Consider the following 27,984-nt stretch of genomic DNA (forward strand, 5'->3'; position numbering starts at 1 on the left):
CAGAGTAATGAAAGTGTAACTAATTGCCTAAGAGTTCCACGAGGAACTCCTTTCCCACCCCCTCTTCTTTTAAGGTCATCACTGTTTTGAGTGGTGCTGTTGCTCCTCCCTGTTTTTTCCCCTCAGTACCACCACCTCTGTGGAGAAGGTCCTTGGGGGAGGATGGCACCTCTCAGGTCTCTCATCTTCTGAGCAAGCAGCTCCTGTCATAAGAGACCCAGGTTTGATATTCAGCAGCAGCTGAACAGTGGTACTGAGGCCTAGCCCTTGAGGTTTGAACAACAGCGCCACCCTCCGCTCCTTAGCAAGCATCCCTCCGCAGTAGTAGCACTGCCTAGGGGCTGAAGCATATGTTGAAAACAGAATTACCAATTTTGGGTTTATGAGGCAATACATGTGCAAAGGTTTCCTTCCATGCTCAGGGTTTCACCTCTGGATTTTTACTAATATACTATTTATTAGGAGGCTTCGTGTGCAAACCATCTCCCAAAAAACTTGGGCAGCATCTCCCCAGTCCCTTTCCTGGAGGGCAGTCCTATTGATGAGCCTGTTAAACAGCAGGGCCCAAATCAGAAATTGTAGGGAGCTGCTGAGTTTTACAGCAAAAGTGGGTTTTACAAGAGGAAAGTTTCCCTTGAAACATTCCAAAGCAAGAGCAGTATCAGAGACTTTTCATGCTTGCTTCTCATATGTCATTAGGAAAATGGCATTGCCTCAGGCCCAGAGGAAGTTCTTGAGAAGTGTTTGACAGGAGATTGGGTAAAATGAATAAGGTCTTAGGACTAGAATTGCCAAGACCAGACAAAATGCCCAACTTTATAGGATTCCCTCTAAACACACAGGGGTGGGCCAAAACATCTAGAGGGCTACAACTCCCATGATCCTTCACCATTGGCTATACTGAGCAGGGCTGATAGGAGCTGTAGGCCAAAACATCTGGAGAGCCATGACTTGCCCACCCCTGTTCTAGGGTGAAATCCTTCTGGAGAGAAATAGATTTGGCTGAGTGGCCGGATTCCACTATATTGCCCAATCGCAAGTCCAGCCTGATACTGCATATGTAAAACTGCAGAGAACCAATGTGATGCAATAGATTACCTCAATAGACTTGTTCATCATGTACATCAGAAGTGGAGGCTCTGTGGTCCTCCAGATGTTGTTAGGCTCCAACTCCCATCATTTCTGACCATTGGCCATGTTGGCTGGGGCTGATGGGAGTTCAGGTCCAACAACATCTGGAGGGTAACAGGTTCCCCACCCCGATGTAGATCCTCAGCCAGTCAGTGGAGGTACTGTACCCTGCAGTCGGACATTAAGGTTCAGCCAACCAGAAAGATACCTTTTGCCAATTCACAAAGATGCTTGTTTCAGTTACACTCAAAATCAAATGATTTATGCTGAGTTTTAAAAAGGACTCTGCACAAATACCTCAATGTAAAATGTTAGCCTCAATTGCTATGCTGATAACTAAAGGAGGAAGAGTAATTTTCCATGCATCCCACACATATGTCTGATATTTAATGGGAACAATTCTTATCAAGCTTTCTAGTACTTGCAAGTTCTCTCTATGGCAGGGATCCCCAACATAGCACCCACGGGTGCCATGGTGCCCACAAGGGGCCTCCAAAAGCACCCATGAAGTTCTCCACTCCCTGCCCCCTTCAAAAAATTATTTTAAATACAAACCTTGAAAAGCATTAGGGTGCCAGGTTATCCGTCCTGTTCCTGCACCTGCTGCAGATCAACTGTTGGTGGGCAGGCAAAGAAGGAAAGTCCACTCCTCAAGAGCCAGAAGGCAGTGGCACCTCAAGGGGATCAAGAGGACAAGGTGAGGGATCCAAGGTGCAGGGCCCCACTTCTGAAGGGCCAGGAACAGCTTCTGACTGCTCTTCGGAGTCAATGCAACTTTAGAAGTCTCTGAGGGCTCTTTGTCCTGCACCATGACAACACTTCCCCATCAATTCATAGACATACAAGTGCACTAGCCTCCCCTGCCCACACACACATACACACCCAGGTCCACTAGTACCCTTCAACCCGCTGGCATCCCCAGCCACCCAGATCACTTCCTGATGGCTTACACACACACCAATCATTCCCCACTAGCAGCGTTCAAGACCCTGTGGGGACAGTGGCCATTTAGCTGCATCTAGACTCCCCCTGCTTTATTACTTATGAGGAGGGGCCAGCCATATGACCTTGTCCAGCAGCGCTGGAGATAGAGCTGGTAAATACCTAACTAGAACCCAACATCATATCTGAGCCTGTCAACCAAGGGTGCCCTTGAACCCTCTGAACTGGAATCCAGTATCCCCTGAACCTGCACCCCAAAGGAACCACCCCCCCCTCCACACCTCTATCCCTGCCTGTCAGTATCAGCAATTAGCTTAGAGGAATTGGTGGAGAGGAGGTGGAGTGCTAGGATCCAGGCCAGAGAACTTTTCCTGAATAGCGAAAATCCTCTGGGAGGTGCAAAGCCTAGGAGGCTCAAAATGATTGAAGAGTTCAAAATGGGTTTATGAGCAACAAGGAAAACATTTGGGAAATAGAACCCAAACCAAATTCACGGATAATTTGAATATATGATTGTCATACATTTTATGACTGTTAAATTCTTGAAGAATGAATGAAGAATGAGAGCCAGTGTAGTGTAGTGGCGAGAATGACGGACTGGGAGCTGGGAGATCCAGGTTCTAGACCCCACTCGGCCATGGAAGCTCACTGGGTGACTTTGGGCCAGTCACAGACTCTCAGCCCAACCTACCTCACAGGGTTGTTGTTGTGAGGATACAACGGAAAGGAGGAGGATAATGTAAGCCACCTTGGGTTCCTTGCAAGAGGAAAAAAGGCGGGATATAAATGCAATAATAAATAAATAAACAAACATCTAGAGAGCAACACTATGACTGAAAGGAAACGAAATGATAGATATAATATTGCAGGCCAAACTAGAAGAGATGCCACGCATAAAATTAGGAATAGTATGAATCACTGTTCAAAAGTAAGTAGCAGGCGCCGGGAGCCCAGTCCAGATGAGGACAGTGGCATCAGGAGTAGGCACAAATGGAAGACCTGCTTTCAGTATAAATATTAGGAGGTGTCCAAACTGGATCAGGACCATAGCAGGAACAGGGGGTTAAGACCCCTCTGTCCCCCACATGAATTACCTTTAGCAAGTGATGTGCAGCACACAAGTAAACCCAAGTTGCGTTTTTTTATTGACAATGTAAAAAAAAAACTATCGAAGTGATTTTTCTCTGTATACCTCTCTTATACTTAGGAGAAAACATCATGGTACTCTCATCCCTGGAGCAAATACCTTATATTTTTCATATGCTTTCCAATTGGCTGTGTGGTCTTCAGTGAGTCATTTTATCTTTAGTCCCATTTTAAAAACATTAATTAATTTATTAATTTCTATACTGCCCAATAGCTGAAGCCGATAGTCAAAACAAAATGAAAAACCATACCACATAAAAGCACAATAAAAGATAACGTGAAATCCATAAAAGTTTAAAATAACAACAGTGTAAAATCAAAGTAAAAACTAGCAGCAGTGCAAGAGTTAAACAGCATTAATACACTTTTAAAAATCTGACTAAAAAGCTTGGGAGAATAAAAACATCTCAACCTGGTACTGAAAAGAACACAGCATAGGTGCCAGGCGAGCATGGCCGGATTAAGCATTGGGCTGAGGGGTCTGCAGCACCAGTCCAAAATCTTAGGGGGGTGACTAGCTAGCCCAGATTCTTAGCTTTCAAATAGAAAAGAGCTCATCTATAGCCCTTGTAGAACCAGTGGCTACTCCAGGAAAAAATCTGGAGGGTGGGGGGGACAGAAGGGCAAAGTATATTTCTAGGTAGGAAGCTGTGTTCCATATGTGAAGACCTCTGAGAGAAAAATAATGGTATATTTCACATTAAAACCAGCATCCTAAACATATATTTTTCTGAAATAAATGGGTAAAAGTTACTTTGTGCCTACACCACAGAAGGGGAAATTATTTTTAATTTTGAAAAATATTAATTTGTGATTGGAGTTTTTTTTATTTTATCTTACTATGAATCACCCCATACATAAATAATAAACTAAGTTAAGGCAGGCAGGTAGGCAGTAAGTAAACAACATTAGAAGCAGCAACTTCTACAAGCTTTGGCTATGGGGCTGATCATTCTGCCACCTCCACACTCCTTTCTTTATGATGCATAGCCTTGTGATGTAGTGGAAGAGCTACACTCATCTACAGAAAGAGTTCTTTATGCCCCCTCCCATACTCACGTTCACATCTCCCAAGCTACACTCCACTAAGACAAATCTAACCAAAAATCAACTTTAATGTTTCTTGCTTATATATAGGATTAGGCCATGTCTCATTCCAGATATCATTCAGCATAATATCTAATGCTGCAATTCCATTTCCATGCACACTTGCCTAACTCTGGGTAATAAACATGCATAGGAGGATTACACTGTAGGGGCAACAGAAATTGAGAAATTGGGATTAGAGTTATCCCACCCTCAGGGGATTGGAGGAAGGGTTGTGACTGCATAACAAGCAATTCCCAGCCTGACTGACACCAAGGGGGGGGGGGTCAAGAAAAAACAACTGGGGCTGTAGTGCCCCCCCCTGCCCCCAGCAATGCAGCTGTCCATTCCTCCTCAATTACTTCTATCTCCTGCATGTCAGATGTTTCCCCTTTCCACTCAGTGGATTGCCCACTGGTCTTTTGGCATCTTGAAGACCACATCAGTAGCTGCAAAATGTGTAGCCTTTGTTGGCTCAACCGCTGCATCTGAACTATAGAAGAGCTACAGGGATGATAATATATTAATGCACTCGTATATGTGAAAAGTGCCTTTCCTTCAAGTAATGACAGGAGTCCAGCAATGGGGGGTGAGTGGGGAGGTGAATCCTTGTTTGGGGGCGGGGGTGCTTGCCTCCCTACCCCCTCTCTAGCACCGCCCCTGTGTAGAACTCCAGATAGCAGACAAAAAGTTCAGGCACAATTCCGTCCAATCATTTTGTGAGAAATTAGTCTGCTTTCAATGTGTTTATCCAATAAGTGAAGTCACCAGCTATGATCACATTTGGCACCCTCATTTTTTGAGGTTTGGCACCCTCAAACGTGTGTTATTTTTCAGGCACCCTCCCCAGGCTCTCTATGAGCATTTCTACACGAGCCTAAAATCCTGCATTTAAAGTGGGGCTTTCTGTTCCATTTTAAATGCAGGATCACGATGGACTCTCTTCGCACGCATTTCCTTCTCCTGTTTTCCCCATTCCTTTACCCCTTCTCTGAGTCTTCCATACGTTTCATTATACAGCTGCTTAGATTGTGCTGTGGTCCATCTCCTCTTATTGCTGGTTTTCCTCTTTTCACAAGGGAATGCAAGTGGAACTCAAGCGCTGTAATATGATAGCTCTTTATCTCTGATCTTTTAAAAAATGGAATAAAGGTCATTTACTGCAAGAGACGCCCTGGAGGTTGACGACGTCATCTCAAGGACCCACGAACTTCCGTGAGTAACCAGTCTCAATAGCAGAATAAAAGCTCCATGTGGAGAAGCCCTGAAAGATACATTTCCAGTCTCTTACAGACTCTAGGGATGCATCTTGTCTCTAGTTCACATGCATGTAAAACAGCGTGCACAGTAAGGCAGCATGCAATGCACAATTGGTCATTTTATATGCTACGGAGACTTATTATGAACACGGTAAAAGACAATTACGTTTTTCAAGGATATAATTTTTTTACTTTATTTTATGATATGTATGTTCTACCCTTCCTCTAGGAGCTAAAGATCTCCCCATTTTTATCCTCCCAACGATCATGTGACATAGATTAGGCTGAGAGATAGTAATTGGCCAAGACCATCCAGTGAGAAACAGGAGGTATTGCTAGTCCTCCAGCCCTGGCCCAAATTCTCTTGCCAGCTGAGGTGAGAACAGGAGCCATTGCCTCATGGCCATTCCCTGTTGCCACCTCATGACCCTGCTCACCATCTCCACCTCGCACCCCTCCCCCCTGCTGCTTCATGCCCCTTCCCAGCTATGGTGCTCTCATGAGTGCTCAGCCAGAGCTCCACAGCAGCAAAGCTAAGGGGAATGGGAATAAGATGGGCCGCTGCGCCAGAGGGTCCTTACACCTGCTCACTTGCTGGGCAAATGCCACACCAGAAGAGCTGGTGGGGCTTTTGAGAGCACGCGCGGAAGGAGGCAGCAACCCTTACTGTTTGGGGCAGGGAGAGTGGCACAATTCTCAGTCTGTGTCATGGTAGGGCTGGCCCTATGGTCGCCCTGAAGCAGCAAAACATTCTGGGCCAGCCCTGGCTATGTGTGTGTGTGTGTGTGTGTGTGTGTGATGTTTCGCTGTTGTGTCTGAATGAGGCAGTGAGTCACTCTCTGTCTCTTTCTTGAGTGAGTGTGTGTGTGTGTGTGTGTGAGTGAATGAGGGAGAGAGAGAGAGTTTCCTTACATGAGTGACTTATTGCACACTCATAATTGGCCACTCACGGAAGTTTGCGGGTCCTTTAGACAATGACATCAACCTCCAAGACACCTCACCTGCTTTTCCACATTTATCCCACTTTGAAAAGGCATGGAGATAATCCGATATATCGGCAGCACCAACTAGTGGCTGTATAATAAAACATATAGAAAATGCACTTCCCCTGTCCCCCACCTGCATCCGGGGTGCCACCTTCTTGAGATTCCTCCATGGTGTGCCATGCCCCAAGTTGGGCAAATGGACAGCTAGCCCTCGGGCCCATCATGGCCTGGCTCTGGCTCTGCAGTGCCACCGCTAAAAAAGCCCTTTCCTTAGTAGCCACTGGCCTCACCTTCTTTGGCAGGGGTACCTTTAGGAAGGCCTCTGAAAATCATCTTAGGGTTGGTATATATGGGAGAAAATGATACTTTTGCTACCTGATCACAAGCCATTTAGGGCTTTAAAGGGCAATACCAGCATTTTAAATTGGGCATGGAAATTGTCTGGAAGCTGGTGTAGATCACAAAGCACTGGTACAACATGATTGTATAAGCCATTCCCTGTTCAAAGTCCTGCTGTCCTCTTTTGGATCAGCAGGCGTTTCTGGACTCTTTTCCAAGGCAGCCCCACATATAACACATCGCAGTAGTCCAAACGAGAGGTGACAAGAGAATGGATAACAGTAGCTAGGCTGTCCCTGCCCAGAGGGTCCCATATGACCAAGGCCACCTGTGCCTCCAGTGACAATATAGGATCCAAGAGCACCCCCAAACTACAAAACCGATCCTTTAGGGGGAGTGCAACCCCCTCCAGAACAGGCTGAACACCTCCCAGAAGAACCGGGCCGATGAGCGCTCCACTAATGGTACCTCTGTCTTGTCTGGATTCAGTCACGTGCATAAAGAGGCACTAGTACTGTCTGTCAATTTAGTTCAGTTCAAATAAAATGGTACAATATAAAGCATATTTACTCACAGGTAAGTCCCACTGAGTTCAGTGACTCTTACTTCCTAGTAAGTATTTTAAGGATTGTAAGCTAAATATTTTATTTCTCACTGCGGTGTGTAAAAATAAATCACGATCACCAACTGTTAAAAGTGTTACACTACTTTAATTTAATTAAAAGTGGAAACAACTTCCTCGGAAAAATTAGTTTGTGCGTATCAGGAAAAGCACTAGAGATCCTAGGACTTATTCAAATAATTACAGAAAAGAAGGGATTCAAAATTATTATTGTTTTTCCTTGATGTACATAATAGCCAGGTAGGATTGAAAACAAAACCAGTATTTCTAAAAGCAGTGCTGTGCTACAATCTCAACCTTAACAATAAGTATTATATATTTCTTCTTCAGTACATCCGTCTTGGCAACATTTGTCTATCAAGCTACCAGGACCTTCACGTTTTCGTATGGGATATTTGACCTGTGGGAAACCTGATCCAATAGGGTTGGCTGTCCCTTCTAGATCTGTGTGCTTCTGCCCAGCATCATCTGCAACTGTCACCATACTTCTTTTGTAATGCTTATATAACTCAGGGAAATTTCCCAAAGATGCCTCTGGACGGTCATCTTGAAGCGGGTTCAGTTCAGGAGCTGGAGCTGACTGAAACTTCACATTCTCCAGGCCTTCATTACTGTCAGTTTGATATAACTCTGTTAAGATAAAAGAAAAGACCAATACAAATGGTTAGCCTACATAAATGATATTGGAACATAAGTATAATTTAAACTTATGAGTGCTTATCAATGGGACCTTCTCAAACTGGGGAGAGGTGACAAGTGGGGTACCACAGGGCTCAGTCCTGGGCCCAGTGCTCTTCAACATTTTTATTAATGACTTGGAGGAGGAGGTGCAGGGAATGCTGATCAAATTTGCAGATGACACAAAATTGGGCAGGATAGCTAATACTTTGGAAGACAGAAACAAAATTCAAAGTGATCTGGATAGACTGGAGCGCTGGGCAGAAAACAACAGAATGACATTTAATAGGGACAAATGCCAAGTTCTGCACCTAGGAAAAAGAAACCAAAGGCACAGTTACAAGATGGGGGATACGTGGCTCAACCACACTACAAGCGAGAAGGATCTTGGAATTGTTGTCGATCACAAGCTGAATATGAGCCAACCATGTGATATGGCTGCAAAAAAGGCCAATGCTATTTTGGGCTGCATTAATAGAAGCATAGCTTCCAAATCCCAGGAATTACTAGTTCCCCTCTACTCAGCACTGGTTAGGCCTCATCTGGAGTACTGTGTCCAGTTCTGGGCACCACACTTTAAGAAGGATGCAGACAAACTGGAGAGGGTTCAGAGGAGGGCAACAAAGATGATCAGGGGACTGGAAACAAAGCCCTATGAAGAGAGACTGAAAGAACTGGGCATGTTCAGCCTTGAGAAGAGAAGACTGAGGGGAGATACGATAGCACTCTTCAAGTACTTGAAAGGTTGTCACAGAGAAGAAGGCCAGGATCTCTTCTTGATCATCCCAGAGTGCAGGACACGGAATCATGGGCTCAAGTTACAGGAAGCCAGATTCCGGCTGAACATCAGGAAAAACTTCCTGACTGTAAGAGCAATACGACAATGGAACCAATGACCTGGGGAGGTGGTGGGCTCTCCCACACTGGAGGCCTTCAAGACGAGGCTGGACAGCCATCTGTCAGGGATGCTCTGACTTGGATTCCTGCACTGAGCAGGGGGTTGGACTCGATGGCCTTGTAGGCCCCTTCCAACCCTACTATTCTATGAATCTATGATTCTAGTATGCTTCAAAATCACCCTTGGCAGACCTGTCCTGGCTGATCTTATTCCACTTTACATGGGCATGACTGGAGTATTGTTTCTCAACCCTACCCTAAGTAGAAGGTCAGAGGGAATATAGGAAGCTTCCCGATACAGAGTCAGACCCTTGGTCCAGCTAGCCTGGAATTGTCAACACTGATTGGCAGTGGCTCTCCAGGGTTTCAGACAGATGTTTTTCCAGCCCTACCTGGAGTGTTATGGCATTGTGAGCCACAGGCACTGCTGACACGAAGCTGGACTACTCTGCTTCCAAGACTGGGCTGGCTATTTCAAAGAGGTTAGATTGGTTTAAGTATACCCTGGTGTAGGGTTGGGGCTTTCATTCATAATGTACTACTGAATCTTCTGCAGTTTTGTAGTGGTACATTTTGAAGTGCAGGTGCTCATCATGACTGTCCCCGTAGCCATGGAGCAACTGTGTTGATCCATATCCATAAACCAGTTCTAGCACTTTTCATCTCCACCAGGAGCAGGTCTTTTGTATCTTAGCTGCCCATGCAAGACCAAGCCACCCAAAATACTTTGCTTTACAACAGGAACATTGTATTGTTGCTGGGAAAATTAATTTCCTCCCAGCTACTGTGAGGATGGCAGCTAAGCTCAGAGGGAACAGGGAATTCTAAAGGTGTGTGTGGCAGAAGGCGGCAGCGTCCCTGCAAGTAAAAAAAGGTGCTGGTGCTGCATCCCTGTGAGCCTGGGCTCCGGTACACCACCGTCTTTTGTTCCTCTTAAACTAGGAAAACTATTACTAATGTCTCCACATTGATTTGTAGCTGCATTCAGGGTCATCAGGGGTACCTGTGGAAAGGTTTAGGTTAGAAGATCCTTTCCTGGTTTAGTTGCTCATAAGGAAATTGTTGCATTACATGATTATGTGTTCACAGGGCTTCAGTCCATTGGTCTGTCCATCTGTCTCTTTTCACACACACACACACACACACACACACACACACCAGTGTAAAATGAACTTCAAACTCAGCCAGTGTTCTTGGCTCAGAGTATTCATTCAGCTGTTGCAACTATCACTATTGCCTTCCATTACCTGTTTTTTGTCAAAAGGAACTCAGTACTACTCCCTTGGGGTGCTTCCACATGCTGGCCTCCTAACACCATTAATGAGAACACTACAGATTGTGCAGCTATCCCATCTTTCTCTCCTGAACAGATTTTTTGCTGTCAGAAAATAGATGGAAGAAGCGGTGAGAAAACAGAGTAGGGCTATGAGTGGAAGATGATGTTTGGAGCCACCATAAAGTATCATGAATGAAGTACATCCAAGGGTGCAATAAAAGCCATGTCTGGTTGCACCCTTGGACAACTGCTGCCTGTTCCCTTGCCACATAAACATTTTGTTCCTGTTATGTCGGTTTCAGACTATAAGAAAAGGGAAAGCAGGTGTTCCTAATTGGAGTAACTCCTATTGTTCCCGGGTATACAACTTTGGTGCTAATTTATCAAATGTACAGACAATGTACAGGCCTGACCCTGCCAAGGTGAACTTCAAGGTGGTTCAAAATCAAATAAAATGCGGCAGAGAATAAAAGTTTTCATAAAGATTTTGGTGAACAAACAAACAAACAAAAAAGAGTGTTAGCTCCTCTCCTGAAATCAGAAAGAAAGAACAGGCCAGGTGGCTCTCCCCGGATGGAGCCTTTAATAAGGAGGGTACCATAAATGAGAAGGCCTTGTTCCTCATGGGCTCGCTTCAGGAGGTTGAGGAATCGACAGCAGAACCTACCTCCAATGGCCTGAGCCCAGGAATCGACAGCCCTTCAGGGATCCCAAGTCCAAATCTTTTAAGGCTTTAATGATCAAAAACAGACCTTGGAATTGCACAAGGGAGCCAAAAGCCAGTCGCCACTGGAGCTGTTTTCATATGGCTATCGTGCTCCCTCTGGATGATGGCAGTCAGTAATCTGTAGAGAGCATTACAAGATTCCAGTCTAGAAATTATCACTGTAAGGTTCTTATGGTTCTCTCTCTCTTTTTCTCTCTCTGTATGTGGTGAGGGATTAGTAAAAGGTTCACCAACTGCCTAATTGCTTACCAGCATGCGCAGTACCAGAAACAGCTGGATTCCCCTTCCCCTGTAGGGACATCCTCTTCCATCGACTTGATCCACAGTTTGACATTATAAGTCTTACCAATTCTCTGCCACAGACCCTATGCAGCTCTCTTTTAGTTGCCTTTCTCAGGGGCGCTCCTGCTCCCAATTTTGGAGTGCTCTGAAGGCTCATCTCCACTAGCAACACAGCTAACAGCAACAGCAAGAGCTGCTTCAGCCCCATATTAGCCACTCTCACTCAACTTGCTTTGGGCTCAGCAGCAATGTCTACTAGGCAGACCTCTCTGTCGCTGGCAGCCTATGCTAGCTTCAGCCTTCACCCGCCTAGCTTTTATTTAATGTGCAGTGCCCCAAGTAGCTACTTTGATCCTTTCATTCCTTGCCCACTTTTGTCAATTGTTAGAATCAATGTTTTCTTAATGTACAGATGTCTTTGATTTTCTGAATACTACGTCCCCAAACTGGAAGATCATGAAAGTACAGGACATCTTTCATTCCCCAGCCCACTCCACCCCCACCCCCACACACGTCTAATGTCATATTTCTATATTTGTGTAGTTTCTTATCTGAGGAAGGAAGGTCTGAAGTAGTGACAAGCTGAAGTAAGAGAAACTTTTAATCCTAATATCTCACCTACTGCTCACAATTACAGACTGTCATTTCAGCTAGGTCATAGTTTCTTAACTCAAGGTACTGAGGCATAGAGGCAGGAAGCAGTAAGAAGGTAGGAAATATGGGTTTGGTTGGCACTGATGGGGATCTAACTTGCTCCTTCACACAAGCTACCTTTGAGACAATAACATCAAGAAAGATGGATGAAAGCGTGTGTCAGGAATGAATCTGAGCGTGTGGAGATAGTTAGCAGCTCAGACTCAGAATGGGAACAGCCAGAACCGGGAGAGGCTCCCTCCCTAGTGAGCTCAGATATGGAAAGGTGTTATTCCCAAGACCTTGGCACACAGATGGCTCGACCTGAAGGGCCCCTCCCTTTCCTCCTCCATGAGAACCCAGGTCTCGGGGGAGGAGGAGAGCGAGGGGCTTGACTTGAGGGATGCTAGGGCCGGTCGCAGAGCGAAGCGGGAAAAGTTAGAGGTGGACTCAGACACTCCTCCAGGTTTGCTATGTGTGATAGGATAGTATCCAAAGACAAAACAGGCATGACCTTAAATCTGTTATCTCACTGCTATGGGTGTTTTTGTTTTTCTCATTTTTACTCTGATCCATATTGGGTTCCTAGCATGGGGGGGGAGGGGAGGGGGACGTTTAAGATCTGGATCAGGCCCTAGTGTAAAAAATGAAAACATAGCTGCTCGATAAGGATTGAACATAATGTCTATTTTTGTCCCCATTCTAATGAATCACAGAGAGAACATTGGAAACACACTATTAGAGTGACCTACATGAATATAGAAATCCTTTGTTTTCCTCTTATTTAGAAAAGAGAAGGCGAGTCATTTCCTTGCTTTTTATATAAGTAGAAAAATACATTAGATAGTGATCTGTGTTGTTGTCAGTTGGAGGAGGTTTTTGAGAAACAAAATATAAATAATAGCACTTTCTCATATAAAGTAAACAGATTGATTTTTACATGCTTTCTTTTCAGAATCACTGTTTTACATTTTAAAGTGTCCCAATAGTTCATGAGTATTCAGATGACATGGGGTGATCACTTCTTACAGTCCTAGACTATTGTTCATATGAAGTGGAAATGCATGCAATTTATTGTAATGGGGGCCAATTTTTGGCCATTATTTCTATTTACAGACAGGAACATGGGTGGGAGGGTGCTGTTGCACTTATGTCCTGCTTGTGGGTTTTCCATGGACAGCTGGTTGGCCACTGTGAGAACAGAATGCTGGACTAGATGGATCTTGGTCTGATCCAGCCTGGCTCTTCTTATGTTCTTATGTTTCCTTGAAAAATATTATATTTTGAAATATTTAGGGAATAGAGAGCAATCCATGCAATAGTTTTTATTTCTATTTAAATAACTGCCTTCCCTATTCTGCTGAGCGGGGCTTTTTGTATCCCTGGAGCCTCTCCCTGCCACTGATCTACAAAGCCATAATACTCTGCTTGAAGGATGGCAAGAGTAGTATGGGGAGGTGTTTTGAAGACTTCCTTCCATGCCCTGTACCATGTAGGTTGGGCACTACCTCCACTTTTCCCCTGGAATGATTGCTTTGGAGTAGAAGAGAGGCTAGGCCCCCCTACAAGCACAAGGGTGCTTCTACACTAGGTGTTTTGCAGCTTTTTCTTTTTATGGGGCATCCCATGCTATTGTACTTACACTAAATTGTCTATGCTGTGACGAGCTTTAAGTACATTTCAGTGTGCCTCATTTGTGGAAAATCGGGTGCATAAAGAAACTGATACATGACATCATCATCTACCTAATAAGGTGTACAATTGTGCAAAGTATCAAACTGATCCCATAAAAACACCCACAGATACACAGTTAATTAACCAGTGCTGAAAACTGACACAGTTTCCATTTTTACTCCAATTTCTAGCATGGCATATCGTATATGTATTTCACATTTTTGTGAAAACAACCAATGTACTTTATTCTGGCTTGTCAAGGATGCTTACCTTTCATTGGTTCGCTGACGTTCTGAGCAGCAGTTCAAAAGTTAAAGGTTTCCCGCCTCATTAAAGCCTATGGCAGCAATTGCTGGCAAATTTATGTCTTGTATGAATTCTGCCAGTACTCCAGTGTTTTCAAAGTGTTTCTGTGCTGCAGAGGAAATCTGCAATGTTCTATGTTCAAGGCCTAATTAGTTAAGGAATGTGACCTCACTCCACAGATTGGGATCTTAGCAAGGGGGGGGGGGGCGTTAGGAAGACATTGACCCTTTGCCACCCCTGTTGTGGTCCGAATCTGGATCTGCCCACCCCCTTCTAATTTCCAAAAAGGCATCTAGTTGACCAGTTCTAATGTAAATTTTAGACATAGGGAAAAATTAGTCCCTCTACCCCCATCACTCTAGGGTCATGATCCATATTAGGTCCCACATGCTTACTTTTGAGTAGAAAGGAAATAAAGCTAGCTACATCTTTAAAGTAACATGTAGTTTGCTTCTCAGGGAATTGTGTGTGTGTGTGTGTGTGTGTGTGTGTGTAATGCACAGGTGGGAGGAGCAGAAGGATCAGGGCCTCATTCCACTTTTCTGAAAGCTGGAATGCAGCCCCAATCTCTGAACAGTTTTTCCATGTGGTAGGTAAAGGAAACATAGGGATTGGGGCCCATGGCCTGACTTTCTAAAGACAGAAACACAGTGATGGGGCACCAATCTTTACTGTTCTTTTCTGTGTGGTAGGAAAAAGGTGTGCAAAGATTGTATCTCACACACTGGGGTTATTCACACAATACATTGAACATGCAGTTACACTCTAGGTATGCTCATTAAGATGGTTGTGAGAACCTAGCCCCATTCAGCATTCTGCTCATATGTAAGCCCTACACAAAAGGAAGGGGAGCAGGAAGGAATTCCCTGGCTGTCCTCCCTCACTGTTTCTGTTCGCCTTCTACTCATGGAAGGTAACTGTCTGCAAAGTAGAAGTTTCTTTTCCATGGAAACTCCCCCTGGGATTTTAGAACCCTCATGTATGACATAGGTCAAGCATGCCCGGTGCAGTTCTCCTGTCAGCATTCCAACAGTAGGGCGGGATAGCAGGAAACTGTTAACTGAAACAACAATAAGGCAATTTTGAGGGCTGAGGAAGTTATTCTGCCTGACAGATAGATCACTGATGAAGAGAGGGTTTGGAACGTTGCATTGAAAACCAGTGCAGGCTTTCTCAGAAGTAAGCTTTTCTAAACACACAGGGACATATCTATGCATTTGTATCTGTCTACCCAGTTAATGACTTGCCTGTGTTTTGTTTTTTAGTTTGTGTATTTTCCAGAACATGGTAATAATAATTTTCCTTTTTGAAAACCAGGCAAATTCAATGATAAAATCCTGCTAGTTAAATACCAGAGTTAAATCTATCTCATGTTGGCTCAAGCATCACAAAGCAAGGAAATTGGAAGCTAAGATTGATGCTAACAGGCATGCCCTGGGATCCATAATGATGCTGTGCAATGTAACACATTGTGCTTACTTACAAGCAACAAACAGGCATGGCTTCCTCAACTCACAAGAGGATCCCTCTAGCAATACCATAAGGCTGAGATGCTTCATATGGCAAAACAGGACTAGTGGGTCTTCTTTGCTGGTCCCGAGTATTCCATCCTCCCCATCTAGATTTGGGCCTGAAAGACCAAGGACGCATGTAGGTGCATGGAAGATAAGTTGGAAGTGGAAGGTCTCAAAATTCTAAGTAGCTTGTCCACATCATCTGGTTGAATAAACTGAAAGGTATCATCCATTACAACATGAGAAGCTGATGTACTGACTTCCTCCAAAATTGACCCTACATCCATTATGGCATCTAACTGTGTGAATATGAGTGATTTTACCTGCAAATAGCATTGCAAATTTGTCAGAGCTGGATCCACTGGATTTATATGGAGAAGGTCATTCACTACCTGGAATAACTCCACTGGCCAACATTATGCAGATGCACCACCATGATTTAATCCCCAGATAAAATGTGACGATGCCAGAGGGGTTAGTAGCCATATTAGTCTGTGCAACTCCAGGAATAATGGTCAGAAACTTCTTCAAGACAGGATTATGCACTGTTTATCTGCATGTTCAGTAAGTGTGTCCAGTCCCAGGGCCTTCTGCTCTTATTCTCTGAATCCAGGGAAAACTGTAAATCTAATGTTGGCCAGATCTATACCTTGTGTCATATTGATACAATCCCATCATGGTAATGCTATATCCCTCTTGTGCATTTATACCTCGCAGCAGACACAATGACATCTGTTGCGGTATTTTGGATAATACGGAATAAAAAGCAGGCAATGATGCTAGAAAACTGGCGTACGGAATGCCTGATGTGCCCCAACAGTTATCAGTGCACTTCACTATCGATAAAAAGCACTAGTGTAGATCTAGCCATTAGCTGAAATGACTGCTAGTGTGTACAGATACCCATGTTGTGCTTTTCTTAATATTTGGGCTACAGCTTGGTAAAACAAAAATTCTCCCAAACACCATACAATTAGAGTATTTCCAAATTCCATTTAAATGTGGGTTGTAACTTTTGCATTGGATCCAGACTAAGTTAGGTGCACTTAGTTCCTACTGAAATCAATATTAGTTATGTACCAACATTTCACATTGATTTAAATCAAGGGTGGGCAACTGGTGACCCTCCCCAGGTGTTTTAGCCTACAGCTCCCATCACCCCATATCATTGGAAGTGCTGGCTAGGGCTGATGGAAGTTGTAGGCCAAAACATCTGAAGGGCCACAAATTGTCCACCCCCAATTTAAATGGAACCTAAGTGCATGTAATTTAATCTGGACCCTACCCACTGTCTTCCTCCATCTCTTTTATTAGTATATTTTGATTATTGTATGGAGGGGATAAAAGCCCTACAACTTAGATTCTGTAGGGCTTCCCCCACCTCCAACAAGTGAGGTACAGAACACAAGTAAACACAAGTTGAGATTTTTTATTGACAAAGAATACACAGGAATTCTCTCAAAGAGATTATTCTATATATATATTTCTCTTATACTTCGGATACTCTCAGTATCGCAGCAAGTAATGCAGCATTTAACATATGCTTTCCTATTGGTTGCATGGCCTTGAATGAATCATTTTATTTTTAGTTCCATGCATGACTCCATATTAACATTGTCTACCAATTTAATTACTTTCATATATAATCTGGAGGTGGGGGATGGGTGAGTAGCATTTGAGTGTTTAACTCTAAATCCTAAGCATGCTTATTCAGAAGTCTGTTCTACTAAGTTCACTTACCAAAAACACTTCTTGGTAAGTGTTTTAAGTATTGCAACCTAAATATCCTAATTGTATGCTGCAATAGGTTAAACACACACACACACACACACACACACACACACAGTTATACTACCTCAGTTAAACGTGGGGATTTTCCCTTCAGTTTAGAACACTGCAGTAGAGGTTTAAAAACAAATTCCAAAAGAGTAGAGGGGTGTGTGTGTGTGTGCATTAGTGAAAACACTAGAGAAACGTTTGATACTTTAAAGACAATCCTATGGTTATACAGAATCCCAGTTGTTTCTCAAGATTCTAGGATGTCTACAACAAATTGCAACAGACATAAATGGATTAATAATTACAGTAGCAGTATAACTAAAGCAGTATTTTTAGAATGAGTGCAATAATACAGTCTTATCCTGAACAGAAAGCCAGACGAATGTCCTGAGGGGTACATCCTTTAAAGCAGCACTTATCTGCCATTGCCTGAAAACGCTGACGTTTTCTTCTGGGATGTTTGACCTGTGGGAAACCTGATCCAATAGGGTTGGCCATCCGTTCTGGATTGGTGCGCTGCTGCCCAGCATCAACTGCAGGTGTAACAATAGGTTTTTTGTAACGCTTATATAACTGATGGAAATTTCCCGATGTTGACCCAGCATGTTGTTCCTGGTCATCATGAAGCTGGTTCAGTTCAGGAGCTGGAGCTGACTGAAAGTTCACATTCTTCAGGCCTTCACTGCTGTCTGTTTGAACTAATTCCATTAAGGTGAAAGAAAAGACCAAAGCAAACAGTTACTTTACATAAATGATATGGGAACATCTAGGTATGCTTCAGATCAGCCTTGGCCAACCTGTTCTGTCCAGTTTTGGGCCACTTTGCATGGGTATGATTGAGTATTGTTTCCCAACCCTACCCTCAGTAGAAGGGGAGTAGGCAGGAGTTGGTTGGAAAGTCAGATGGAGGAGGGTTGAAAGATGGTTAAAGAATTAAAAAGACGCAGAGGAACATTCTCTGCTGGGAACAGACAGGGTAATGACCCAGCAGCAATACCCCACTCTGCCCTCTCTCTCGTCCTTCTTCCATCCCATGGAAGCACTAATGTGCCCACCCTAGGTTGTTTTGGTGGCCAGCCCAGGAAAGGGTTGCTGCTGCATATGCATACATCTTCCTGTGGGTGGCTAATCTCAAAACCTAGCATTTCCAATATAAGAATTGTCTCAGGGAGGGTGACACTCTGCAATTTTTGCCATTTCACTGGGCTTGGTTAAATAGGCATGCCACTGAGCCAATTAGGAGACAGCCTTTTGGCAGTGTTGTGCCATGGTTTGGGGCTTAACACACACAGCCAATCCCATTTCAGTGTTGCTGCACTTCTTGAGCTTCACACCTGAAAGTAGCCATTCAGTGTGATGTAAAGGAGGTTGTGTTTGCAGAAACTTTGGGTGTGTGTGGGGGTGTTGTGTTTGCACTACACACATACATACACACACATTCACCTCCTCCTTCCTTTTTCCTTCTCACCTGGTCTCCTGTCAAACTAGGAGATCTCTCCTGAGTTTAGCGGTGGTGCTGGTTATTGATAAAGGAGATGGAAAAGCCTGGGGAGCAAAAGGGGAGCCCCCAGTACTGAGGACATGGAGAGATGGTCTTTAAGTGGAGTAACTCGTATGGGTGAGTATATGACCTACTGAGGTCCTAGGTTATCAAAAGTATAGACAGCCTTGCATTCCCAGTGTGACTCTCATGGTTGCTCAATCTTGCATAAAATGCAGGAGAGATTAAAAGTTCAGCCGGAGCTCTTGTTAAAGACTTCAGGGGATCTCCCTGGACAAAGCATTTACTAAGGGGACTATAATGAACGGGAGGGCCTTGTTCCTCATGAACTTACTTCAGGAAGCTGAGAAACCTGAAGCAGAATCTAGATCTAATGACCTGAATCCTCAAGGGGGCTCAACTGGGAGAAGACAGTCCGACAGGGATCTCATGTCCAAACCTTTTAAGGCTTTAATGATCAAAAGCAGCACTTGGGATTGTACAAGAAAGCTAGAAGCCAGCGGAGCTATTTTCATACAGGCGTCATATGCTCCCTCCAGCTGATGACAGTCAGTAATCTGTAGACAGCATTATGAGAGCCCAATCTAGAAGTTATCCAGCTAGAGTTCTCAGAATTCGTTCCTCACCACCCAGTGCCAATATCATCCTGTTTCACCACTGGGAGCAAGCAAAAATGTTGTGCATTCACAGCCCCAGCCAAATGTGCATGCTCAGAAATATTGAAAGCATATTAATTACTGAAAATGTTCTTCACCACCCTGTTGCACTCACAACTGCTCCATTTATAGATGAAGTGCAGATCTAATTTAGTTTGTCTGAATTAAAGCAGTGGACACAAAGTCACATCTATGTGATTAAATGTTGGCAGATGGGTTACTAATTGCTTAATCACTTACCAGCATGCAGACTACCAGGAAATTGTGGATTCTTTTCCACCTGAAGGGACCTTTTCTTCCAGTCACTGTCTCCACAAATAAAGCGTATTTCCCCTTGCAGTTCGTGACCACACAACTTGTCATGTCTTTTAGCGACCTTCCTCTGGAGCACTCCTGCTCCAGATTTTGGAGCAATCTGATTGCTCATCTCCACTAGCAATGCAGCTAAGATCAACAGCAGGAGCTGCTTCAGCCTCATCTTGGCTACTCACCCACAGTTCACCCACAGGGTGCCTTTGAGTTTAACAGCAATGAATATTACACAGACCTATCTGGTGCCAGGAGCCTGTGCTAACTTCAGCCTTCACCTGTCTAGCTTTATAGAGAGTGCCCACCAACTTGTGATCTTTGCTACCACATGCATAGTTGCTGTATGTACCTTTAGTATGCCACCCACTTTAGTATGCCACCAGTATGTACCTTTAGTTTGCCACCCACTTTAGTATGCCACCAGTATGTACCTTTAGTTTGCCACCCACTTTAGTATGCCACCAGTATGTACCTTTAGTTTGCCACCCACTTTAGTATGCCACCAGTATGTACCTTTAGTTTGCCACCCACTTTAGTATGCCACCAGTATGTACCTTTAGTTTGCCACCCACTTTAGTATGCCACCAGTATGTACCTTTAGTTTGCCACTCACTTTAGTATGCCACCAGTATGTACCTTTAGTTTGCCACCCACTTTAGTATGCCACCAGTATGTACCTTTAGTTTGCCACCCACTTTAGTATGCCACCAGTATGTACCTTTAGTTTGCCACCCACTTTAGTATGCCACCAGTATGTACCTTTAGTTTGCCACCCACTTTAGTATGCCACCAGTATGTACCTTTAGTTTGCCACCCACTTTAGTATGCCACCAGTATGTACCTTTAGTTTGCCACCCACTTTAGTATGCCACCAGTATGTACCTTTAGTTTGCCATTCACTTTAGTATGCCACCAGTATGTACCTTTAGTTTGCCACCCACTTTAGTATGCCACCAGTATGTACCTTTAGTTTGCCACCCACTTTTTTTTTTAATCATCAGAATCTGAGACTCTTAATATATGCAAACCAGTGGCTTTGATCTGACTGCCCCAATACTGAAGTCCAAGCCAAGACGAATCTGAACAACTTTTATCTGCAAAGAAAGAAGCAAATTGTCCATCTTTCTGTTGGAGTTTTTGGGGTTTTCTGGCCTGATGTGATGCATGCAATATTCTTTGTCATTATATAAGTCCCCTGTCATATGTTGTTTGTCGCATGCCCATTTTTCATTGATAAAGGGAACTGCTGTTACTCTTTTATACCAAGAAATCAAGAATGATTTTGTCCTGTATGTTTTGTTAAAATACCATCCCTGGGACGGGGGAAGAGTGAGAAGGAAGTATGTCAGCAAAAGTGAGGAAAGGTTTTGGATCATTCTTGTCCCCTTATTACCAAGGCAGTTTCTATCCCAAAACCAGGCCTGAAGCCAGATTGAAATGGATCTAGAAAATCAACTTCATCCAAGAATGCCTGGAGTCGATCAGCAACCTTGTGCTCAAGAACCTTGCTGAAGAAGGGGATGTTAGCAACCGGACTATAGTTGCCCTCCACTTATGGGTCAGGTTAGCTTTCTTCAGGAGCATCCTGATTGCTGCCTCTTTTAAGGAGGCTGGTACCATTCCCTCTCCCAAGAACGAATTTACAGCTTCCTGGACCCAACTGGCCATTCCTTACTTATTAAAGGCAACAAGTCAAGATGGGTAAGGACTCATCCAAACATCCTCATGCCTCAGTAACTGAAATTCATGTGATACAGCTGGACCAGTTGTTATGTAGGACATGATCAATGTAGTGGTAAGTACTGCTTACTGCTGTGGTTAGTACATATTCTGCACTCTTCAATACACAAATATCTTGTGATGTTTTAATATGATTATCAGTGAGACTTCAGAACTGATTTTTTGTCCACAGCTGGTCAGAAAGATATGCATTAAGACATATCTGTGCATATTCTATAGCCCTGCTTATTGTGTTGATTTACAACTTACCCTCTATGCACCCACATTTTCCCAGATCTTTCAGTCCCATTCCTCTTTCTCTGCAGATTGGGGGTAACACTGATGCTCAGGACACTATGGGGATGCTGGTCATTTAACTGCACCTGGACCCCTGCTTTCCCTATCTGCTTTCATGTGAGTTAGAGAAGGGATTGGAACCTCTGGCTGGTGAGAAAAATATGACCCACCAGGCCTCTCATATCATCCCACTCAACATTTGTCAGGCCATGCCCTCCTCGAGTGCCCAGCCACGGCCCTGGCAGCTGTGGTCACTTTAGGCCTGTTAAAAAGCAATTGCTACCTCTCTTAACTGAGAAGTGCTTTGGCATGCTCTTAAACCCTATTCAGGCATTCCAAAGAGTGAAAGAGAGCTCAAAGTGGGAATGAGGATGGGGCCACACATGCTGGCCCCAATCCCAATGTCCCCATCATGCACAAGGGTCCCATCAATTCATTCATCAACCTCACTGTATGGAGCAATGAGGTCTGAAATGGGGTCCTATTGGGGTTTGTGGAAAGAATCCTTTAACCTCACCCCTAATGTGTTGTGTGTACCTCAGAGTGGCAACACAGTTATAAGAATGCCGTTGGCATCTGCATAAGATGGCCAACAGGTGTTTGCTTTTGTGTAAGTCTTTGTTCGCCAGATCACCCTCTCTTGGCCCCTTAGTCTATAAGAAACAGATCATAGCCTGTCAGCAGTTTGCGCTGAGAATTGCTCGGGAGTGAAGATTCCTCCCCAGAGCATCGCAGCTCACACACTGTGCTGCGGGCTGATAACATTGTACTCCGTGCACCAACTCAGTATCCAGCTGGCAAGGGTCCATCCTGTCCAAAGAAGGAACATTCAGTCCCTCTCCAGATAACAGACTGTGTGAATGCCTCCAAGTAATGCGGCTACTAGAGCATGGCTAGAGTTCTGACCTATATGTGACATATTTTGCTGTATGAAAGCCTGCCCCACTGAACATTCAGTGCTCTCTGCCCCTTTGCTGACTGCAAGCCTGGTAATAAACACATGTCTGATCCAGAAGCTTACCCATGTCTAGTTGATTTATTGGACCATCAGCTAGCCAATGAACTGAACTGAGGGGCCTTTTGCCCCTCTTACCACAGGTTCAACAGAACATGAGTAGCACACTCTGAGTGACTGGGGACCCTGATAAAACAGGATCCCTGATCTTCTACTGTTGTTCACTTGAACATGAGGAGAATCCCGCTTCAGACTTAATTGCAAGGAACAGCAGGGTTGGAAAATGTAGGGGCATGGGGAACTTCCATTCGGAGCCATGTTGTCCTGGCAGTGACTTGCAGAGCTCTGCAGGTTGCTTATCTCAAACAGCTATGAAAAGGTTGAGAAACCTTTTCAACTTCCCCTGGAATTAAAAGGGGCAGCTTACAGTACCATTAGGATGAAATCTTGGAAGAACAGCTTCCTCTGCAGAGGAGCAGGGGGGCTGGAATCTAAGGTTAGTCACTGGAATATCATCTACTGAAGGCTGTTTGAAACTCCTAAGCAATTAGGAGACATAAGGACAGACGAGCTCCAAAGGTATTTGTGGATTTAAACAGGACTTGCAATTAAAATTGCCAAAGTGTTTGTTTTTTCTGTTTCTGCAATTATACTTGCTTGTTGTGCTTTTGAAAGTGGAGGATGGCAGTACCAAAGGGAAAAGGAAAAGGCTTGGGAATGCCAATTGCTCCCTCGGCAAAGGTTTCTAGAAAAGCTGGAGATGAAGAGGAGTTGCTTGCTTTGATAAAAACTATGTCTTCTCAGCTATCAGTGCAGTCAAACAAGCTTGAAACAATTCAAAATTCAATCATTGCCCTTCAAGGGGCTGTGGACTTAATTAATATCTCTTTACAAAAGATAGAATCGAAGGTTAGTGCTTTCGAAGATCGGGTTGTTGCTCATGAAACTGCTATGGAACCTTCTCATAATATTTTGTCTGCTTGAATTTCTCAGCTGGAGAAGCCAGTGTGGTGTAGTGGCAAGAGTGTTGGACTAGGAGCTGGGAGATCCGGGTTCTAGTCCCCACTTGGCTGTGAAGCTCATTGGGTGAATTTGGGCCAGTCACAGACTCTCAGCCCAGCCCACCTCACAGGGTTGTTGTTGTGAGGATAAAATGGAGAGGAGAAGGATAATGTAAGCCGCCTTGGGTTCCTTTCAAGAGGAAAAAAGGCAGGGTATAAATGCAATCCATCAATCAATCAATAAGCTGGAGGCCTTCACACACAGAGCGAATCTTCGTATCCTTGGTATTAAAGATGAGGCTACTGATATATTTTTGGCTGAATTTATGGATAAACTTTTGCATGAGCTATTGGTTTTACCATCTGATTTTCTACTTGATAGTGAGTATGCATATCATGTTCCTGGTTCAATACTTGGCACTAAAGGGACTTTTGGGACTGTTACTATTCAATTTGCACAAGTCTCTACAAAAAATTATCTTATGCATCTAGCAAGAGAACAAGGTAAGATTCGGTGGGGACCAGCAAATGACAAGATTATGCTCTTTCCTGATTATACTAAAGAAATTGCTGACAGAAGAAGGCAATTCACCAAGGCGAGAAGTTTGGCAAAGCAAATTAATCTGCAATATCATATTAAATATCTGGCTACTTTTTGCATTCTTTTTGAAAGCCAGATGAAAAGGTTTTTAAATCCTGATGCTATAGAGTCATTCCTCACTGGTATTAAAATTAAAACAAGGGAACCAACTCCATCAGCCTCCTGAGTTGGAATTTAGCCATTTTTACTGTTCTTTTGAAGTGCTGTTTGGGTTATAGCTGATAAGATGTCTAGGCAGCATGCCAGAGTAAATGCTTGCATATTTCTGTTTTCTTTCTCCTTTTTTATGTTATATTGTAATAAAATTCCTGTTTGTGTTTGTATGTATGTGTACACACATAAATATATTTTAGATAGGATATTACTTAGAATATACAAATGGTTTGCTTTTGTTTTTTGTTTTTTATCTTTTTCTTAAATTTCTTTTTCTTCTTATTATTATCATCAACATTATGGGATTATGATTATTACTATTCTTTGCTGGTTAAACCTTTAATGTTTATTAATATGCGTTAATTGAATGGTAATATATGGCCAATGGAAATGGATTGTTTGCTCCCTTTCCTTTGCTATAAGACTGAGGTTATGACACTGAAAGATAAGGTTCACTGTTTATGGTGCAGCTGATTGAAGATTTAATAATACCTGCAATGTTTGGAAGAGTGCTGTATAGGTATAATCTGCAATTGGATTTATATTTGGATATTTGGTTTGCTTTTATTGAAGTTTAGATACAATTCTTCTCTCTCTCTCTCCCTCTCTCTCCCTCTCTCTCTTTTTTCCTTCTTTTGCTATCCTCCCTTTTTCTTCCTCAGAATACTGTAATGTTGGAAACTGAAGATTTTGATTATGTTGTTGGTATTGTTTATTTCATTTATAAAAATAAAATCAAAATAGATTTTTTTAAAAAAGGAAAAGTAGGGGCATGACCCTGTCTCTTTCTTGAGCTTTCACACATTCTTTCTGAGGCTTGAATAGCCTGCTTCCAAAAACATGCTCATGGGATGGAGGTTCCACACCACTGCTTTAAAGACACTGCCCAATGCAAACACACAACTCCAGTTGTTTTACCAGATCTTGGCACAGAAAATGTGATCAATGTCTTGGTGAGTGCATCCTACAAGACAGCATTTCTCTGCCATCTCTAGGCGGGTCTGACGTTTTCTTTTCACATATTTGACCTGAGGGAAACCAAATCCAACACTGTTGGCCATTCCTACTGGATCGGTGTTCTTCTGCCCAGCATCTTCCGCAGCTGCCGCAATATCTTTCTTGTAATGGTGATATAAGTCAAAGAATTTTCCTAATGATTGTTCTGCATGTAGTTGGCGGTCATCCTTAGGTTGGTTCAGTCCAGGAACTCGGGCCGACTGTAGCTTCCCATTCTCCAGGCCCTTATTGCTGTCAGTTTCATCTAACTCTGTTAAGATAAAATAAAAGACTAAAGCAAACAGCTACACTACATAAATTATACTGGAACATCTAGGTACTCTTCAAATCATCCTTGGCAGCCTGTCCTGTTTCATCTAAGATATTTAGGGTGCAATGCTATGTATGTTTAGACAGAAAAACAGTCCTACAAACCACAGCATGGCTTTTCTGCCTAAACATGCATAGGACCCTTAACTGATTTAATACCTACTCTGCTGTCATGATTTCACTCATAATATAATCCTGAATTTTCTTTGCATTTTCAACTAGGAAAAATATTACTAATGTCTCAGAATTTATTTGTAACTGCATTCAGTGGTTCTAGTGTGATCAAGAGTGCTTGGGGAAAGGATCTGTATTCAAATTTTGAAAAAGAAAAAAGAGGAAGTCTAGACTGGAAAATCCCTTTTGTAGTTAAGAGCCCATAAGGAAGTTCTTGGATGTAAATGACAACAAGGAATGGCAACATAAGGAAGTTGTTGCATGTAAATGACTATCTGTTCACAGGGCTTTAGCTTTCCTGTGAAAGCTAAAGTTAATAGTTAACTCTATAGTTAATTAAAACAGCATAGAATTAGCCTCTTGACTCGCTCACTGCTCTCCTCTCAGGGTATCTATGGTGCTGCTGCTGCAACATGACTTTCTTTACCTCTTTTTGTTAAAAGGTAATCCGTTCAACTGTCTTCGTAGAAATGGCTTCAGTTATACATACTTTGGTATCCTCCTATCTGGATTGTTGCAATGCATTTTATGTGGGTCTATCTTTCACACTGGTCCAGAAAATTCATTTAGTCCAGAATGGGGCTGATGGATTGAACTGGGACTGGAAATTTGAACACGTTAGGCAAGTGCTTTGTTGTCTGCACTGACTTCATTTTTTTCCATGCCCCATTCAACAAGTTGGTTTTGACCTGTTAAGACTTTAATGTCTTGGGACCTGGTTATCTGAAGGATCATCTCCTCCCATATGTATCTACCCAGACCTTGATATCATCTTTTATGACCCTTTGCCAGATGTCCCAAGAGTGGTGCCATGGGTAGCTATTAGGAAGAGGACTTTATCATTAATGGCTGCATGGCCGTGGAACACTGTCCCCAGAAAGGTTCGACTGGCACCTACTTTGGGATTTTGATTTGAGACAAAGTCCTATTTTCCCAGGCCTTTTAGGACCTTTTAGGATCTCTTAAATCTTTTAATCCTTTAAAACTCTGTTTAACTTTTCATCTTGATTTTATTGTTGATTGTTGTATTTTAATGTTTTATTCTTACTGTATGTTACCCAAAGGATGCTGTTATTCAGTGGCATAATTGTGTTCTATGGTGATGATGAACCAGATAATAAGAGGGATGGATGGTGTCCTTGGGCATCTCTACACCAGCCTAAAATCCTGCATTTAAAATGGGTATTTCTGCTTCCGTTTTAAATGTAGGATCACAACTGACTCCCTTTACACGTGCTTCCTTTCTCCCCCCTCCTTCTCCCCCTGAGTCTTCCATTATCTTTCATTGATCTTACTTCTCTTCTTGCTACTTTAACTCTTTTCACAGAGGAAACTGAAGTGGAACACAACAGGGGTAATTTGATAGCTTATTATCTGTGATCTATTTAAAAACGGAACAAAAGGCATTTAGTGCAGGAGATGCCTTGGAGGGTCACGGCAGGGTCAGAGCATCATGTAAAGAGCCTGCAAACTTCTGTGAAGGAGCCATCTCAATCGCAGGATAAAAGTCCCATGTGAAGGAGCCCCTTAAGTGGAGTAACTTCTGTTGCTGTGTATGCAACTTTCTGAGGTCCTTGTTAAGCAAATGTAGAGACAACCTTACCCTCCCAAAGCTACCCTCAAGGAAGATCACAATTGGTTCATTTATAGATGAAGTGCGGGTTTAATGGAACAAGTTCTTCGGAATTAAAGCAGAGGACACAAGATTGCATCCTGTAAGAGATCAAAGATTTGCAGATGGATCATAAATATAACTTACCAGCATGCACACTACCAGGAATGGGAAGATTCCTTTCCTCCTGGAGAGACCTGAAACGTGTGTGGACTCCTCCGCATACAGAGAGTATTTTATATCCTAAGTCTGTGCCACAATATTTCTTTCTTTTAGCTACTTTTGTCTGGAGCACTCCTGCTCCAGATTTTGGGGTGATCTGAATGCTGCTCATCCCTGCCAACAATGCAGATAACAGAAATACCACAAGCTGATTTAGCCCCATCTTAGCCACTCACACCCA

General features: G+C 43.3%; 3 protein-coding genes across 3 annotated transcripts; all 3 read right to left on the reverse strand.

The window, feature by feature from the left end:
- Nucleotides 1–7,809: 7,809 nt before the first annotated feature.
- On the reverse strand, nt 7,810–11,579 carry LOC146352589 (prorelaxin H1-like). Its single transcript, XM_084829665.1, has 2 exons — nt 11,339–11,579; nt 7,810–8,141 (listed from the first exon to the last, which is right to left on the reverse strand). Exons 1-2 carry the CDS (start codon nt 11,577–11,579, stop codon nt 7,810–7,812), a joined length of 573 nt encoding a protein of 190 aa, XP_084685791.1.
- Nucleotides 11,580–17,634: 6,055 nt separating this feature from the next.
- Nucleotides 17,635–19,912, reverse strand: LOC146352590 (prorelaxin H2-like). Its single transcript, XM_084829667.1, has 2 exons — nt 19,675–19,912; nt 17,635–17,975 (listed from the first exon to the last, which is right to left on the reverse strand). The coding sequence occupies exons 1-2, from the start codon at nt 19,910–19,912 to the stop codon at nt 17,635–17,637; spliced, it is 579 nt and encodes a 192-aa protein (XP_084685793.1).
- Nucleotides 19,913–25,383: 5,471 nt separating this feature from the next.
- Nucleotides 25,384–27,966, reverse strand: LOC146352591 (prorelaxin 1-like). Its single transcript, XM_084829668.1, has 2 exons — nt 27,729–27,966; nt 25,384–25,736 (listed from the first exon to the last, which is right to left on the reverse strand). Exons 1-2 carry the CDS (start codon nt 27,964–27,966, stop codon nt 25,384–25,386), a joined length of 591 nt encoding a protein of 196 aa, XP_084685794.1.
- Between the last annotated feature and the right edge of the window lie 18 nt (nt 27,967–27,984).

Source organism: Heloderma suspectum, chromosome 2 (genome assembly GCF_057233095.1).
Source record: "Heloderma suspectum isolate Gila_16-S chromosome 2, 16-S_ref, whole genome shotgun sequence".
Taxonomy (NCBI): Eukaryota; Metazoa; Chordata; class Lepidosauria; order Squamata; family Helodermatidae; genus Heloderma; species Heloderma suspectum.

Coding starts and splice junctions, on each gene's coding strand:
- LOC146352591 (XM_084829668.1), bottom strand. CDS start 27,966: ATGGGGCTAAATCAGCTTGTGGTATTTCTGTTATCTGCATTGTTGGCA. Junction 25,737..27,728: donor TCCTGGTAGTGTGCATGCTG/GTAAGTTATATT, acceptor TTATCTTAACAG/AGTTAGATGAAACTGACAGC.
- LOC146352589 (XM_084829665.1), bottom strand. CDS start 11,579: ATGGGGCTGAAGCAGCTCTTGCTGTTGCTGTTAGCTGTGTTGCTAGTG. Junction 8,142..11,338: donor TTCTGGTACTGCGCATGCTG/GTAAGCAATTAG, acceptor TTATCTTAACAG/AGTTATATCAAACTGACAGT.
- LOC146352590 (XM_084829667.1), bottom strand. CDS start 19,912: ATGAGGCTGAAGCAGCTCCTGCTGTTGATCTTAGCTGCATTGCTAGTG. Junction 17,976..19,674: donor TCCTGGTAGTCTGCATGCTG/GTAAGTGATTAA, acceptor TAATGGAATTAG/TTCAAACAGACAGCAGTGAA.